This window comes from Theobroma umbraticum, unplaced genomic scaffold (genome assembly GCF_002168275.2).
Source record: "Theobroma umbraticum cultivar Fairchild unplaced genomic scaffold, ASM216827v3 scaffold_44.0, whole genome shotgun sequence".
Lineage (NCBI taxonomy): Eukaryota > Viridiplantae > Streptophyta > Magnoliopsida > Malvales > Malvaceae > Theobroma > Theobroma umbraticum.
In genome coordinates, this window is record NW_018397255.1 from 928104 (window position 1) to 941385 (window position 13282).

Below are 13282 nucleotides of genomic sequence, written 5' to 3' on the forward strand. Positions count from 1 at the left end.
TTATTCTTTTTTTTATGGTTTTGTTTGTTTTGTTTGTAGGGTAATTTGAATGGTGGGTTCAGGATTTAGGATTTTAATCTAAAAAATTCCAGGATCTGTAAAGTTGAATCCTTGTTGATAAATAAATGAAAAAGGATTTCTGTTGTTGGTGAAGGTACCCTTTATTTATTTATTTATTTAAATAATCTCTCGGTTAATATTTGTCAGTCTTTTCACATGCTAAAACCTGGATTAAATGGAGATAGATTGATTATGTATATTCTTAACATATAAATAGTTGGTTAATTAAGGTTATTGTCTGCCTCTGTCAATCTGGGGGTGATACGAGGACAATTTTTTAAGATGATAGTTGAGAAACCAAGGACTGGGTTTATCCTGTTTGCTCAGTCTTTTTCAATTACAAAAATAATTTGTTACTTGTATTAGATTATGATTTGAAGTGTTTGTTTCTAGGGGAAAAAAACTTAATTTCTAGCCAGAATTAGTTCTGTAACCTACCAAAGAAAGAAGTGATGGAAATAAATGTGTAATTAATGAATTTTAAGGTTGGTACTTGTGGTGATGATGACAAATCAATGACAGATGTCAATGGTGATGTTGGTGTTTGTATTTATTTTCCTACTTTTTCATGCTTTTTTCCACCTTTTGCCCCTCTGCAATGTGGTATATATGGACTCTTTTACCTATATGGTGAAACGCAGATGGTTGTTGATTTCACTGCGTCATGGTGCGGACCCTGCCGTTTTATCGCACCCTTCCTGGCTGAACTGGCCAAGAAGCTTCCCAATGTCATGTTTCTTAAGGTGGATGTGGATGAGCTGAAGGTAATAATGCTTGCAGAGTTAAAAAAACAGAATTCTATATCATCATGAGTGGAAATGTCAAGAAGTGAAAAAAATGTTGATCGAAGTTGGTTTTTTTTTTTTTTTTTTGTTCTTGTTTTCAGGAAGTTGCTACGGATTGGGCTGTGGAGGCTATGCCAACTTTCATGTTCCTTAAGGAGGGGAAGATTGTGGACAAGGTGGTGGGAGCAAAGAAAGATGATCTTCAGCAGACTGTGGCAAAGCATATGGCTTCTGCTTCTGTTTGATTATGATAATCATTAGTATATATTTATCTTCATGTTTGGAGGAATTTACAATAGACCTCGTTATCGTGTGCTGCTACAAATCTAAACATCTCTATGTTTGACCTTCAGTTTGTTTCTATATCTTGCGTGTTTCTTAGTACTATCTGCCCAGATGTTGATAGATTGCTGGTTTCATTTTCTGTGGAAATGTATGTTCACTTCCAAGTTAAGGGGACCATGTCCATTTGAGTGCTGATATTCATTTTCAATCCTCATGGTACCCAAATTCATCAACTTAGTTTAACGGTTTGTTGAAATTTGTGTAGTTTGTCAATATCTAGGATTTGCTGGTTAGATGACAAAAACTGATGAGGCATGTTTTTAGAACAGAAAATGACTTGGAAAATTCATCTCGGACTTCGCTGGGCTGTATCTATACATGTTTAAAGCCCAGGTGCCAAGGGGATTGAGATTGGTATACATTTCTCAGGAGGCTTAGATGACTTGGGGTTCCACTTTAAGCTGTTTCAGCTCTAACAGTGATGTGGGAAACATGATTCCTGGATTAACATTAGGAATTACAGCATTCAACCAGAAGGGAAAGACAGGGAAACAACTGGAAAAGAAGGCACTTTAATCAGGAACTGCACATTGAACAATGATCATACTAGGAACCGCTCCCAACATGAACCTAATTGGGGTTCAAATTTTCCCCCAGGATACAAACAGAAATCACACCAATACAAAGTAATCTTTTTCTCCGGTGCCCGTATCCGGTTAAAAGCCCGGGGAGGGGACACAGGCCAGAAATTTGACCTCAGGGACCAAAATTGCAGGACCCACAGGACTTCAGAAACTCACCTATCTTACAATCACTGATTTACAGGAGTCTATTAACCCCACTTAACTCAAGATTAAAAGAACTGACGGCCTACAGCACCGAACACCTGTCGCCAGAGCCCTCCATTTGAAAAGCTGTGGCACTCAACCTAACCTAAACTAAACGCCTATTCTTTGCACTCTTCCTTTTATTTGCTTCTTTGCTGCTTGCTTGAAATGCTGATAAAGTATGGTTAAATTACTAGATGCGAACATTACTGAGTTGTTCTGTCACTCTTTTGATCTGGTTAACCCCCCCAGTTTGGTTGCCCTGCTGTTGAAGTTATTGGAGCACAAGCAGCTTCGACTGACAACCGCTTCAACACATTTGGACATGGATCTTGGCCAAAATTACTGTTGGCTATGGTGACAGCACATCTTTGCTTCCCTATGCACTTCTGCAAAACATGGTAGAACATGATAAGAAATGCATGATTGCGAGTTTTAGTTTAAGTTTATTTTGTTGACAAGAAAGTGAAAATACCTTCTCCAAGATGGCATATGAAGCAGGAGCATGGCAAGGGCCCTGCTGGTAACTTCCACAAGTTCCCAGAGGGGTTCCAAAGCTTGCAAATTTAATGAAAGAGATAGCCTGCCCAGGATTACAGTGCAAGTGAACCTTGGGTCTGTGGAAATCTTCTGCCTTTCCATAGCTTTCAATCTGCCAGTTCTTGATATTTGGGTGATACTCAGAGACCTCAGCACAAACACTGGACACAGATCTTTTCACGAGTGAGATTCTTGAGGGATCTCCTCCAAGCTCCTCAAAAATAACCAACAGATTTTGTGTAGGTTTCAACCAAGACCGAGGAACATGGTACCTGAATAAAATAAGAAATTGGAAATTAAATGATAAAATATTATTAATTTAAGGCCATTTGCTGCTTACTTGACCACACAGAAGAGTAGTACCATCTTTGGGTTGGTTGGCCACAACCAAGCTGACACTTTGGAGGTCGAAATGTACCAGCATAACTGCAGCCATTGCAGTCACCATGAGCATATGCGGTCCAATATCTACCAATGCTCTGCCCATTAATCCATATTTGACCTTTACCCATACTTTCCATGTCCAAAGCCAATGGCTCGTCAGCCTCAGGTGCATTGAAATAAGCCTGCAATGTTAAAGGGAAAACATTGGAATTTCTAGAAGCCACAACTCATGCTGCATCTACTTTATATTTTTCATTTTTATTTACCTTATGCCATCTTAAAGGCTGCTGTTTTTGTGCAGCCAATGATCCCTCCATCCACTCAACAGAGGAAATACTATTTGGTGAGACAAGATTCATTGCCTCTCCTTTAAGCCCAACCTGTTCAAAGAGGCAGTCATGATCAAACTTATTTGATTCAATGATGAAGACATTAAAGACAGGTCGAGTCCACTACCTGGTAAGTCCATTTTTGCCAGGACAGGTCCCATTTTCCTTGGTCAAGTCCATGCAGTGCAACTGGACCCAGGATTCCTGTGTTCCATGTCTCGAAGTGTCCCCCTACATTCTTTATCACCAAAAAAATACAAGTTATGTACCCTATAAAAAACACAATAACCAAGCCATTGTTTTCTTCCACCAATTTTCTTTAGCTTCATCATATAAGATAAAGTTGCCATTTTATGATTGCCTAAGCTGTGAAAGTTTTCTATGCTTTTCCTACCCCTGGTTAGAGGATGATACTTAATGATTTGATGTACAAAGTAATAAAGATTGGGGGGAAAAACTTACTGGCAATCCAACAGCAACACTCAGCAGTGCAATTCTGTTAGTACCTGCACGCAGATTGACCTTCCCAGTATATGTGAATCTCCTATTTTGCCTCGTTCCAAAGGCAGAACCTGTTACCACCATGTTACAATTTTTATTTCTGAAAAGAAAAAACGAACAGTCCATGGAAAAAGCAATATAACTATGTACCTGAAAGCTGTCCATTGATAAAGATGTGTACAGCATGGCCTGTTGATTGAACAATGAGAGTGGGGAGTTCCCCTCCATGAAGGAAGGATTCAGATGAACCAATGTTAACGCTGTAACATATAATATCTAATTATGAGAGATTTCCAAAATTTAAGAATCAGCAAGCATCATAAAACCTTAAATTGGCTTCAGTAATGCTGCTCAAAGACATTTATTTGCCAGTGAGTCTTCTAACATATTGAATGCAAATTCAGGCAAACAATGCAGAAGAGCAAGCTATAATTAAAGTTTCTTCAATAGGCATTCCCCCTCTCTCTCCCCCCAAAAGAAAAAGAAAACAGGGAATATCTCTATTGCCGTTTCTTTTCGATTCTGATTTGATCTTCTAGGAAAGAACAAAATAAAGGGATAGCAGAGCAATAAGAAATGATGAATCAGAAACACAGTACTTTTCTCTTCTTCAAGCTAAAAACTCCCTCCCACCTACTCTCATCCCTAAAATGATAAAAAGCTGGAGAAAAAGGAACCATATATAAATTAAGAATGAGGAAAGAATAAAAAATCCCTTCACATCTAACTATGGGGGCATCAGTCTCACCTGGTAATGTACCATAAGTAATCACTTGCATCCCTTGTGACATTTATTTGTTCTAATAGACCATCAGCAGTAATTGTTGAGCTGTCATCCAGAGAAGAAGCATCTTCATCATAACTTTCCCAAGAGATCATCTCAGCATTTGTTGGCAACATCTGCATTTGTGATGTCTGAACTCCAACCTGAAAAGGACAAACATGACCAACTGTCATTTAAGAGATCCTTAAACTTTTTAAAACTTATCTAAAAAGTTCACGTCCTTAAAAATATGCTTCAGTTACAATAATACTGAACCTGATGATGCAAATTCAGTCATTTCACAATGTCATACCTTAGCAGTATTAAATACTGCATTCCTGCAATCAGGAAGGATGCTGATGGACCAAGGAGGCAAGTTATAGTGCATGTTGTTAAATAACACTCTTGCAGCAGATTTGGTATCATAGTTCGATAGGAAAGCTGCACAATCTCCTGATTCTGATGTGTACATATAAGCCTGGAAAATGCCAAAGATTGATTAGATTCAGTAAGCAATTAAAATCCCCCATCTGCTGGAAGCAGAGCACTTTGAGAGTCAAAGCAGAAACCTGCTGGAAGCTTCCGAGTGAAGTGACAATGGGATCTGCTGAAACTAAAGCTCGCTCAGACATCTTAATAGCCCTGTGAAGCTCCTTTAGATGACCATACTTAGGTTGTCTAATCAAACCTGTCATGTTTTTGTGGGAAGTAGTTAGTAATGCATTAGTGGTTGCTAACCAAAACCAATGGCCTTCACATAAACTCTAAGTGCTATAAAAAGATTGAGGTTGGATTAGAGGGGAGGCAATTGGAAGGGGTGCATAAAACCATATCTTCCCATTTTGTAACCCAACTAATGGTTCGAATGAAATAAGTATATATATAAACATCAGCAAACAAAAGCAAAAGAATTGAATTTATATTGTTTTTCAGTTCAAATGCTATTGTTGTGAGGCACGGACTGTAAGGTGCAACCATTTTAAGTGTTAAAGCAATTTAGAAGAGCAGTTGCATATCAAACAAACTGAAAACACTAAAAGAAGATGATACTTTAACAGAACAAACTATGTAGAGATAAGCAAATAGCTTTTTTTCTCACCATATTCATCTATTGGAGCATCATAATCGTAACTGGTAGTGATGAAAGGGCCTCCAGCTGTACGTCCAAAATTGGTCCCTCCATGGTACTATTTCACATGGTTAACACTCAACTCAGTTAAAGAGTATCAGGTTTTCTATTGTGAATACTTCATGCCATTCAAAGAAGTGAATAAAAAGAGAGAAAAATGGGGGAACCAACCATGTAATAATTAACAAAGGATCCTCCTTTTTGTATGAATCGTGCAACAGCAAATGCCAAATCTTCAGCTGGCCGATGGTGAAGTGGACCACCAAACTCTGTGAACCTTTTGGACAATCAAAGACGAAAAATGGTTGGACTTCATTTCATATTAGACTCTTCAAATTAAGGTTACAAAAGAAAAAAACATGATAAACTTACCATCCACTCCAAGCCTCTGTCCACATTGTTGGCTTGTAGGGTTTGTTGGGTTGGAATGTATCGCAGTAGAAACCATTGCATGTGTTTATCTATTACAGGTACCCATGACACTCCCTTAGCAATCCTCATTGTACAAATTAAATTGAGATTTAAGATAAACAGAACACCGTATATTTGACAGTTGGATACAAGAAATTGGGCTTTGTACACATTGATACTCATTAACTTATCCTTCAAAGTTTAAGACCATAGAGCAAGAGACTTGAGATGCTGAACAAAGATCTGAGGGCTAATTACTTACCACTGGATCTGGGGCATCTTCTTCCTTGCACATCACCCATGGGACCCCAGTTCCCGTCTCTACCGCCATTTTGGCTGCCCAAGTAACATAATTATAGCCAGAAGCCCCTAGTAATTTACTCTGTGCCCCGTACTCATTCTCAATCTGAACTCATACAAATTAAAAAGAGAAAAAAAAAAGGGTTCATATCTCCATTGTAATTTGACCATAGAATGGGACGCCAAAATATATGGTTGCATAAATTTGCATCTTAAGATGTAGGAAGATAAAAATGATAAAATGGGGTGAAAAAGAAAGTAAAGCCAACAACTATAACATTTACCTGAGAGAGAATAATGGGACCACCCTGGGACTCAAACAGGTTATGACTCTTCATCAGTCCTACAATCTTCTCAGTGAACCCTTGCATAGCTCTCTGCAATAATGTATCAACAGCCCCCATTCAGTTTCTTTTTTTTTGAGAAAACAAAGGTTAAAATATATTCTAAACCATTAATGATTATTTATGTTCCAGTAATTCTGCTCTAACTCGCCATGCAGTTAAAACAAAGGAAGGGAAAGTAGTAATAAAGAAGCACAGAAGGGACACCTTGAAAGGCTCATTGTCTGTTCTGAAGCTGATGCCTGGCACATATTTCAACCAAACAGGAAACCCTCTGCACAGAGTAAAATGTTTTAGAATATCAACTTATCAAGGAAATGGAAGTTTCCCCAATTAGCTCAAACAGCAGAGAAAGAACAGAAATCCCAAAAGAAAAAAAAACAAATTGCAAAGAGAAGAAGAAAAAGGGAGTTGGACAGAGATTTAGATCTAACCCGAAATTCCACTCTGCACAAACATAAGGCCCAATGCGGAGATGAGCATAGAGACCTGCTCTCTGTATTGTCTTTATGAACCTCACAAGGTCATATCTCCCTTCAAAATTGTACTGTAAAATCGTAAACGAAGAAATGTTTAACAAATAATACAACCCAAGTTGGAAAAACAGAGTAAAAATATAAACTTTATATTGTAGAGGAAAATGGAGGGAAAATAAGAGTACATTTCCAGGAGAGGGCTCATGAACATTCCAAAAGACATAAGTTTCAATCACATCAAGTCCTCCATCTTTGGCCTTCTGTATCAGATCTTCCCACATCTACAACAAAAGAAATAACCCATTTTCATTTCTCAAGAATAAGAAAATAATACAGCAAAAGCTCCAAAAATTTCAATAGAAACTAGAAGGAGAATCTGTTGAAGTACATCAGGAGTGCTTCTGGGATAATGAATCGAACCAGAGAAGAGGATTCTCCTCTGCCCATTAATCACTATAGCTTTCCTATCATAGGTGACACTGCACTGGGTCACTTGACAACCCAAACACAAAGCTAAGCAAAATGCAATTAACAGCCTTGAAGCTGAGCTTGTTTCCATGTTTTGAACAGCTCAAGACTCAGCCTTTAACTTCCAAAACTTACAAAAGAAAACTTGTAATCCAAAGGGAATGGGAATGAGAAAGAAAGAAAAGGAGGTTTTGAGCTGGTTGGCTCGTGGCTGTGGTTTAATGAGAGTAAAGTGGAGCAGGAAGAGAATCCATTTTCACACAGGGTCTCTGAGAGAGGGAAGTGAGACTCTGAGCAGACAGCAATTTATAAGTGAAAAAAAAATGTGCGTACAGTTTTCAACTCACAGCTCACAAGTGTCCATAGCCATAGCAGTAAAAGGAAGTGAAAACGAAAAAGAAAAGGTAGGAAAAACAAAAAAACTGACAAAAAACAGGGGAAAAAGGTATCACAACAGTAAATAGAAGAAGCTTTATGCTGTTCTTATATGAAGATTAAAAGGTTAACGTTGGCGAGTGTTCTCCACGCGTTAACAGAATCTGTCATGACTTTACTAAATTTAGTATCTGCCGCTTGCCCCAGCCACTTAACACATTGCCTAAACTAAACTCCCCAAAGATTTTCAGGAAAGAGGAAAAAGAATAAACAACCAAATGTAAAAAATTTAGTTTAAATGAATCGTTATTGCCAATTCTTTTGTCTTTCCAAGCTAGCTCATTTGCCACTTTCATTGGAAACATGATAACTTGATATGTAATTCTATGTCCTTTACACTTCTATTCAAAACGATCAAAGGATGCCATATAATTTACATGTGTTACAATAATATTTTTCTGTAAGTTGTCTTAACTCAAATTGTAACTCCTGCTCTCCTACAAATTACTGAAAAGGGATAAGAAGAAAAACTGTTGTATATTCTGTCTGTGATACATTTCTGAAGTGGGATGGACTCAAGTCATAAGATGAGATCAGCTAGCATGGTATCATCCACTTGTCAATTAATTGCACTACATTACCAAAGAGACTTACATCAACTCCCTTGTCTGATATACCTAATTCCAAATTTAACCTGGGAAAAAACGTAGAGAACCAACCGACAACACTCTTATTATAGCACTACTGTTAATGGTTTGACCTGTTGATACACCCTCTGACTTAGGGTATTATGGTCATAACAAAAAAGGGGTAAGTTTGCTCATTTCTGCTGCTGCTGCTGCCGCCTGCTGCCTGCTGCCTGCTTTTCGTCTTGGGGGACCTTTTTTGCAAAATCTGTCTGCATTCCCTCCTTCTCCATGTGAACCCAGAAAGAGCATCCCATGTACCCCTCATATTTTTCTATTTATTGTGACAATTATTTTGCTTCTAATTCACACTAGCTGATACCAACTTCTTTTGTCTTCTTAAAGCAACCCCTTCACATAAATTTCTTTTGCTCAGTTTTCTGTGACTCTTGTTGATCTTCTCAACTTCTAGTTGTCATTCCAGCCAAAATCAATATTCTATTCTGCCCTTTTGCTGTCATATTTCAATTTTCACCCTACAATCTTTATTGGTTTTTATTCTGCAATATCTCTGTTCTCATTAAAAAAATAATGTTTCATATGGTACTGCTATGCCATCACAAAGAAAGGTTCCTTCTGGAGACAAAAAAAGAACTGTACTCAATATTAAATGCAGCTAGATCAACAGTGATTTAGTCATACAAACAATATTCTCGTCAACAATTTTTAATTATAATTTGAAAAACCTACCAAGTTTAAAACATTTGTAAGACTTATCTGTATATATTTTAACATAGAAGGTTCCTTTGACAAAAGGAAAATAAAAAAGAGGGTGACAATAAATTCGGCTAAATGAAACAGTGAGTCTCCCGAAAATGTTCTGCAAATTATTTTAATGCAACATTAAAGTACCATATGCATACATTACGAGAAGGCATAAACCTCTACTCAATGCTTAGGTTCTATCAAATTGGTGCTTCCTTCTTTCAATCATAAAAGGGGTCACCATCATGGCAGAAACTCCATGGAATGAACAAGCTCTTTGAGCTGATATTCTAGCAGTGAAATTGCTATGGAGACTATGGACTGTTTTGCCATGTAAAGATTAAAGAAATATACTTTCATGTTGCATCAAAATCTATAGCATTTACATTCAATGAATCATTAAAACATAAAAAGGAAAAAAGAGATTTAACTAATGAAACATTGATAAGATTAGATTCCAGGGCCTCCCTACACCATTTATGAAAGGCTCCTTGGGGAACGTTATAAACACGATTACTTTAGCAAAAAACCCTTTAATCAAAGTAATTAGATTTGCTTAATTAATCTTAGACTATAATGAAAGTCAAACCAACGGTTTGATTAGATGGATCTCCCTTTAGATCTGTCCCCGCATGGCATGCATGTTGTGTAGGTAAGCTTGAAAACAAGTCAGCCACCAAATGCCTCAGTACTCTTCAATCCTAGTCTTTTACTCGAGTCTTTCTTCCTCTTCTTTCACCTTTCAACGCCGAGATGAGCGCAAAGGAAAGTGCAATGAAATCAAGTTCAACCCCTTAAGCCTCGTGGGGTCTCATTCCCACTTCCAATTCCAAGCGCAGATTGAGGATTTATTTACATTTTTTTCACTTATTAGGTCGCCCACTGCCACTGTTTCTTATTTATGCTGTCACCTACATGTCAATGCCTTTTAAAGTTAATTTGGTGGTTTATTTATTCACGTTTTTTGTTGTGGCAGTCATTAATATGGTTTTCTCACGGCAGGTTTTCATGCTTCTTGTCCCTGGTGAATGGTGACAGATTGCTAGCAAATTTAGGATTTTCTTATTTGTTGCTGGTAATCACCATTGTCCATTGCAGGAGGAGGAAGGAAAATGAGGGCCAAAAGTTTCTTTTCAAAGTGGGGTTTAGTCAGAGATTCCAGGGATATATTCAGCCTATGCATGCTTAGGCAGCTGATCATGCTGCTGTCTGCCAAAGATTGGTCCAAGTATTAAACTTGAGTAATTAGTAGATTAAACTGACTTGGATTTGCCTGATTTGCTGCTGCTTCCAGAAGTCGTTTTTATAGCATAAAAATTAAACTTTCAAACATCTTTTTCAATGTCATTGCTCTGAAAGGTACTCCCCTAGCAAAGCTGGACAGCATGAAAGAGTCACTATAACCCCCTTCAACGAATGGAGTTAGACTATGGAAAGAAACCATTTACAGCAAAGCAACTGTGCTTATTTTTCTTTGCAAGGTTTGATACATATATCATGACCACATGCATGTTTCATCACTATGAAACTTTCATATTCATATGATTTGGGCTTCTCAAAAGAAGTTACATCAATCAAATTCCTTCCCGGCCAAGCCATACCACATTCACATCATCAAATTTTGTTGTGCATAATTCTTACCCCTTTTCCTAAACAGGCCTACATCAATAATTGGAGGACCCTAAAAATTACAGCAATCAGAGCAAAAAAAAAAAAAAAGGGGGAAAAAACCTTAGCCTAAATCCATTATCTCTGATAGATAGGCTTTGATTCAACTTTGTGGATAACATAACTAATCAGTACTTTGTCAGTGGCTAAATTAAAGCCCTTTGGTTAAGAGGCCTTGCCGTCAGCATTTCTTCTTTCTTTTTTTGCTAAACAAAGTGAAAGGGTTTGCTCTGAAAGCTGCCCTACACACACCTAACCTTCAATTCACATAATCTGCGCATTGAGCTCACAACAACCCATTCAAAAAAGAGAAAGTGCCTAATTTACACTTGGGGGCACCCACTTTTATTAAAGACAGACACCAGCACCAGCTTTGCATAGTTTGGGTCAATCATAAGACTTCTGCTTCCTGTTGTTGGTTGCCAAACCCTTTATTTTATACAGCGTTTGTCCATGGTATGATGCGCTTTTCAGAGCAAACTTCTCAGCATTCTCAAAATATATATTTTCTTTTCACTAACTTATAAATAAACGCAAACCCTGCTTTGATATCATCTTAAATTTTAAAGTAGACAATCCAATTAAAATCAAATAAAAATAAAGAAAGAAATTTTTATTATATTTAAGTTCTCAAAATATCTCTTATTTAAGTAACATCTGTCTCAACAATTTATCTAATAAATATCATAAAAGTTCCCTTGATTATAACTTTTCCTGTCGTTAATTACTTGGTTAGGATGTCATGCTGATAGGCCAAAGAGAGGAAAGGGCAGGAATTAAGGTGGATTTGATGTATTTTAATTTTCATAGTAAAGAAGAATATGTATTATTATTACTACTCCTGTCAATTGAAGGAACAACCCTTTGATATAAAGCTCCATACCTTCTCAAATATACCCACATGGCAAATGTAGCTCAAATGCGGATTTAGATAGAGAAAGTTGTTACCTACACATTTACTTTCTTGCATGGATCACCTCCTTATTAGGTTTCTTAATTACTCACTTAGTGTTTGTATAATTTACCCAATAATTTAGCAGCATTTCACGAATTAATTATGCTTCATATATATAAATGTAAACTCTAATTTTAAAAAATTAATTGATTTTTTTATCTGTATAATATATGATGTGATTTGATAATATGAATATATAATAATTATTATTTAATTATATTTATTATTATATCTTCTGTTGTGTAATCAAATTATCCTAGTTCGTCAAGGGGCAGAAAAGGGTTAATCGCACAAACTTTTAGGCAAACAAAAAAGAGTTAATTAGTGATTAGTGTTAGACTTAAAGAGCTATGATTATTACAGAGGACCCAAAACTAAAAATGAACCGTTAAAAGAATAGAGGTACGTTGGAACAGTTAAAAAGAGTGACGGTGGTGGAGACAGCAACACGAAACTGTGTCATGTCAAAGCGAAATGGCGCCAAAGATAACCAAAGCTCCACGTCTTTGATGGATTTGGATCTGGATGGCATTGATTGGTTGGCGACGGTGATGGTACACACGTGATAGAAGATCGAAAGGTTTGGTTGGTGCCCGTTTCGATGGGGTCCATTTCCTCCATTAATTCCCCTTAAACGTCGGTGCACCTGCCGCGCGTGACTTTCCATTTTGCGCCACACCCCCCTCCTGCGGAACGGCGTCAATGGGCCGTTAGTTGGTTCCCTCCATTTCGAGAGCTCTCGTGAGGGTCGAGATCCTGGTTCCGTTAACGTCGGTGGGAAAAGATTTCCGTTATGATGAATTGACGGTTTTGCCCCCTCCCCCTTGTGATTCTCGGGGATGGAATATTCTTTACGAGGTACAAAAATTGGGATTCTGTGCGGTTAAATTATCTGCAACTTGTACGAGTTTGAGTAACTTTCTTTCCTCTTTTTATTGGGGTGGAGATAATGGGGCTAGTGTCCCTTAAATTAAGGGTAAGGGGACCGAGATTGGAGAGCATCTTTGCCTTATCGCGGTCGCATATTTGGCCGCCACGTGCCTAGATTTAGGACCTTTGTACTATACTTCTTTTACTTTGCAAAGGAAAAGGGTAAGGAGAGAGGAATGAAATGAATAATCAATTATTTAAAAAAAGAATTGAATAATTAAATAAAAAACAAATTTATTTTTTTATTGATAAGCACATGAAATCAATCCTAGTTTCAATTAATTAATTAATTAGTGTTAAACATAAGGAAAAAATCTCATAGTTCACAAGTTAATTTTTTGTATATTCGGAAATATTCTCT

The 13282-nt window shown here is 37.3% G+C and overlaps 2 protein-coding genes across 2 annotated transcripts in view; one reads left to right on the top strand and one right to left on the bottom strand.

Moving 5' to 3' along the window:
- TRX1 (thioredoxin H-type 1) overlaps nt 1-1338 on the top strand; it is a 1700-nt gene extending 362 nt beyond the window's left edge. The window contains exons 2-3 of the mRNA XM_021419192.2: nt 702-824; nt 947-1338. Of these exons, the coding sequence (XP_021274867.1) occupies nt 702-824; nt 947-1090 (267 nt within the window). The 3' untranslated portion in view covers nt 1091-1338. The remainder of the gene's footprint in view (nt 1-701; nt 825-946) is intronic.
- Nucleotides 1339-1680: 342 nt separating this feature from the next.
- Nucleotides 1681-7940, bottom strand: BGAL3 (beta-galactosidase 3). The gene is made up of 19 exons (XM_021419191.2): nt 7523-7940; nt 7320-7415; nt 7093-7205; nt 6866-6932; nt 6599-6691; nt 6277-6420; nt 5976-6064; nt 5775-5880; nt 5574-5661; nt 5044-5162; nt 4788-4952; nt 4460-4638; nt 3862-3971; nt 3673-3782; nt 3338-3448; nt 3148-3261; nt 2861-3063; nt 2433-2769; nt 1681-2346 (listed from the first exon to the last, which is right to left on the bottom strand). Exons 1-19 carry the CDS (start codon nt 7691-7693, stop codon nt 2197-2199), a joined length of 2565 nt encoding a protein of 854 aa, XP_021274866.1. The 5' UTR covers nt 7694-7940; the 3' UTR covers nt 1681-2196.
- Between the last annotated feature and the right edge of the window lie 5342 nt (nt 7941-13282).

Bases quoted from the DNA above. Each gene is read 5' to 3' on its own strand.
- BGAL3 (XM_021419191.2), bottom strand. From the start codon at position 7,693: ATGGAAACAAGCTCAGCTTCAAGGCTGTTAATTGCATTTTGCTTAGCT. The intron at 7,206-7,319 runs GTACTCTTATTT...ACGATTTTACAG, and splicing joins ATGAGCCCTCTCCTGGAAAT to TACAATTTTGAAGGGAGATA. The intron at 5,662-5,774 runs GTTGGTTCCCCC...CATGTGAAATAG, and splicing joins CCTTTGTTAATTATTACATG to TACCATGGAGGGACCAATTT.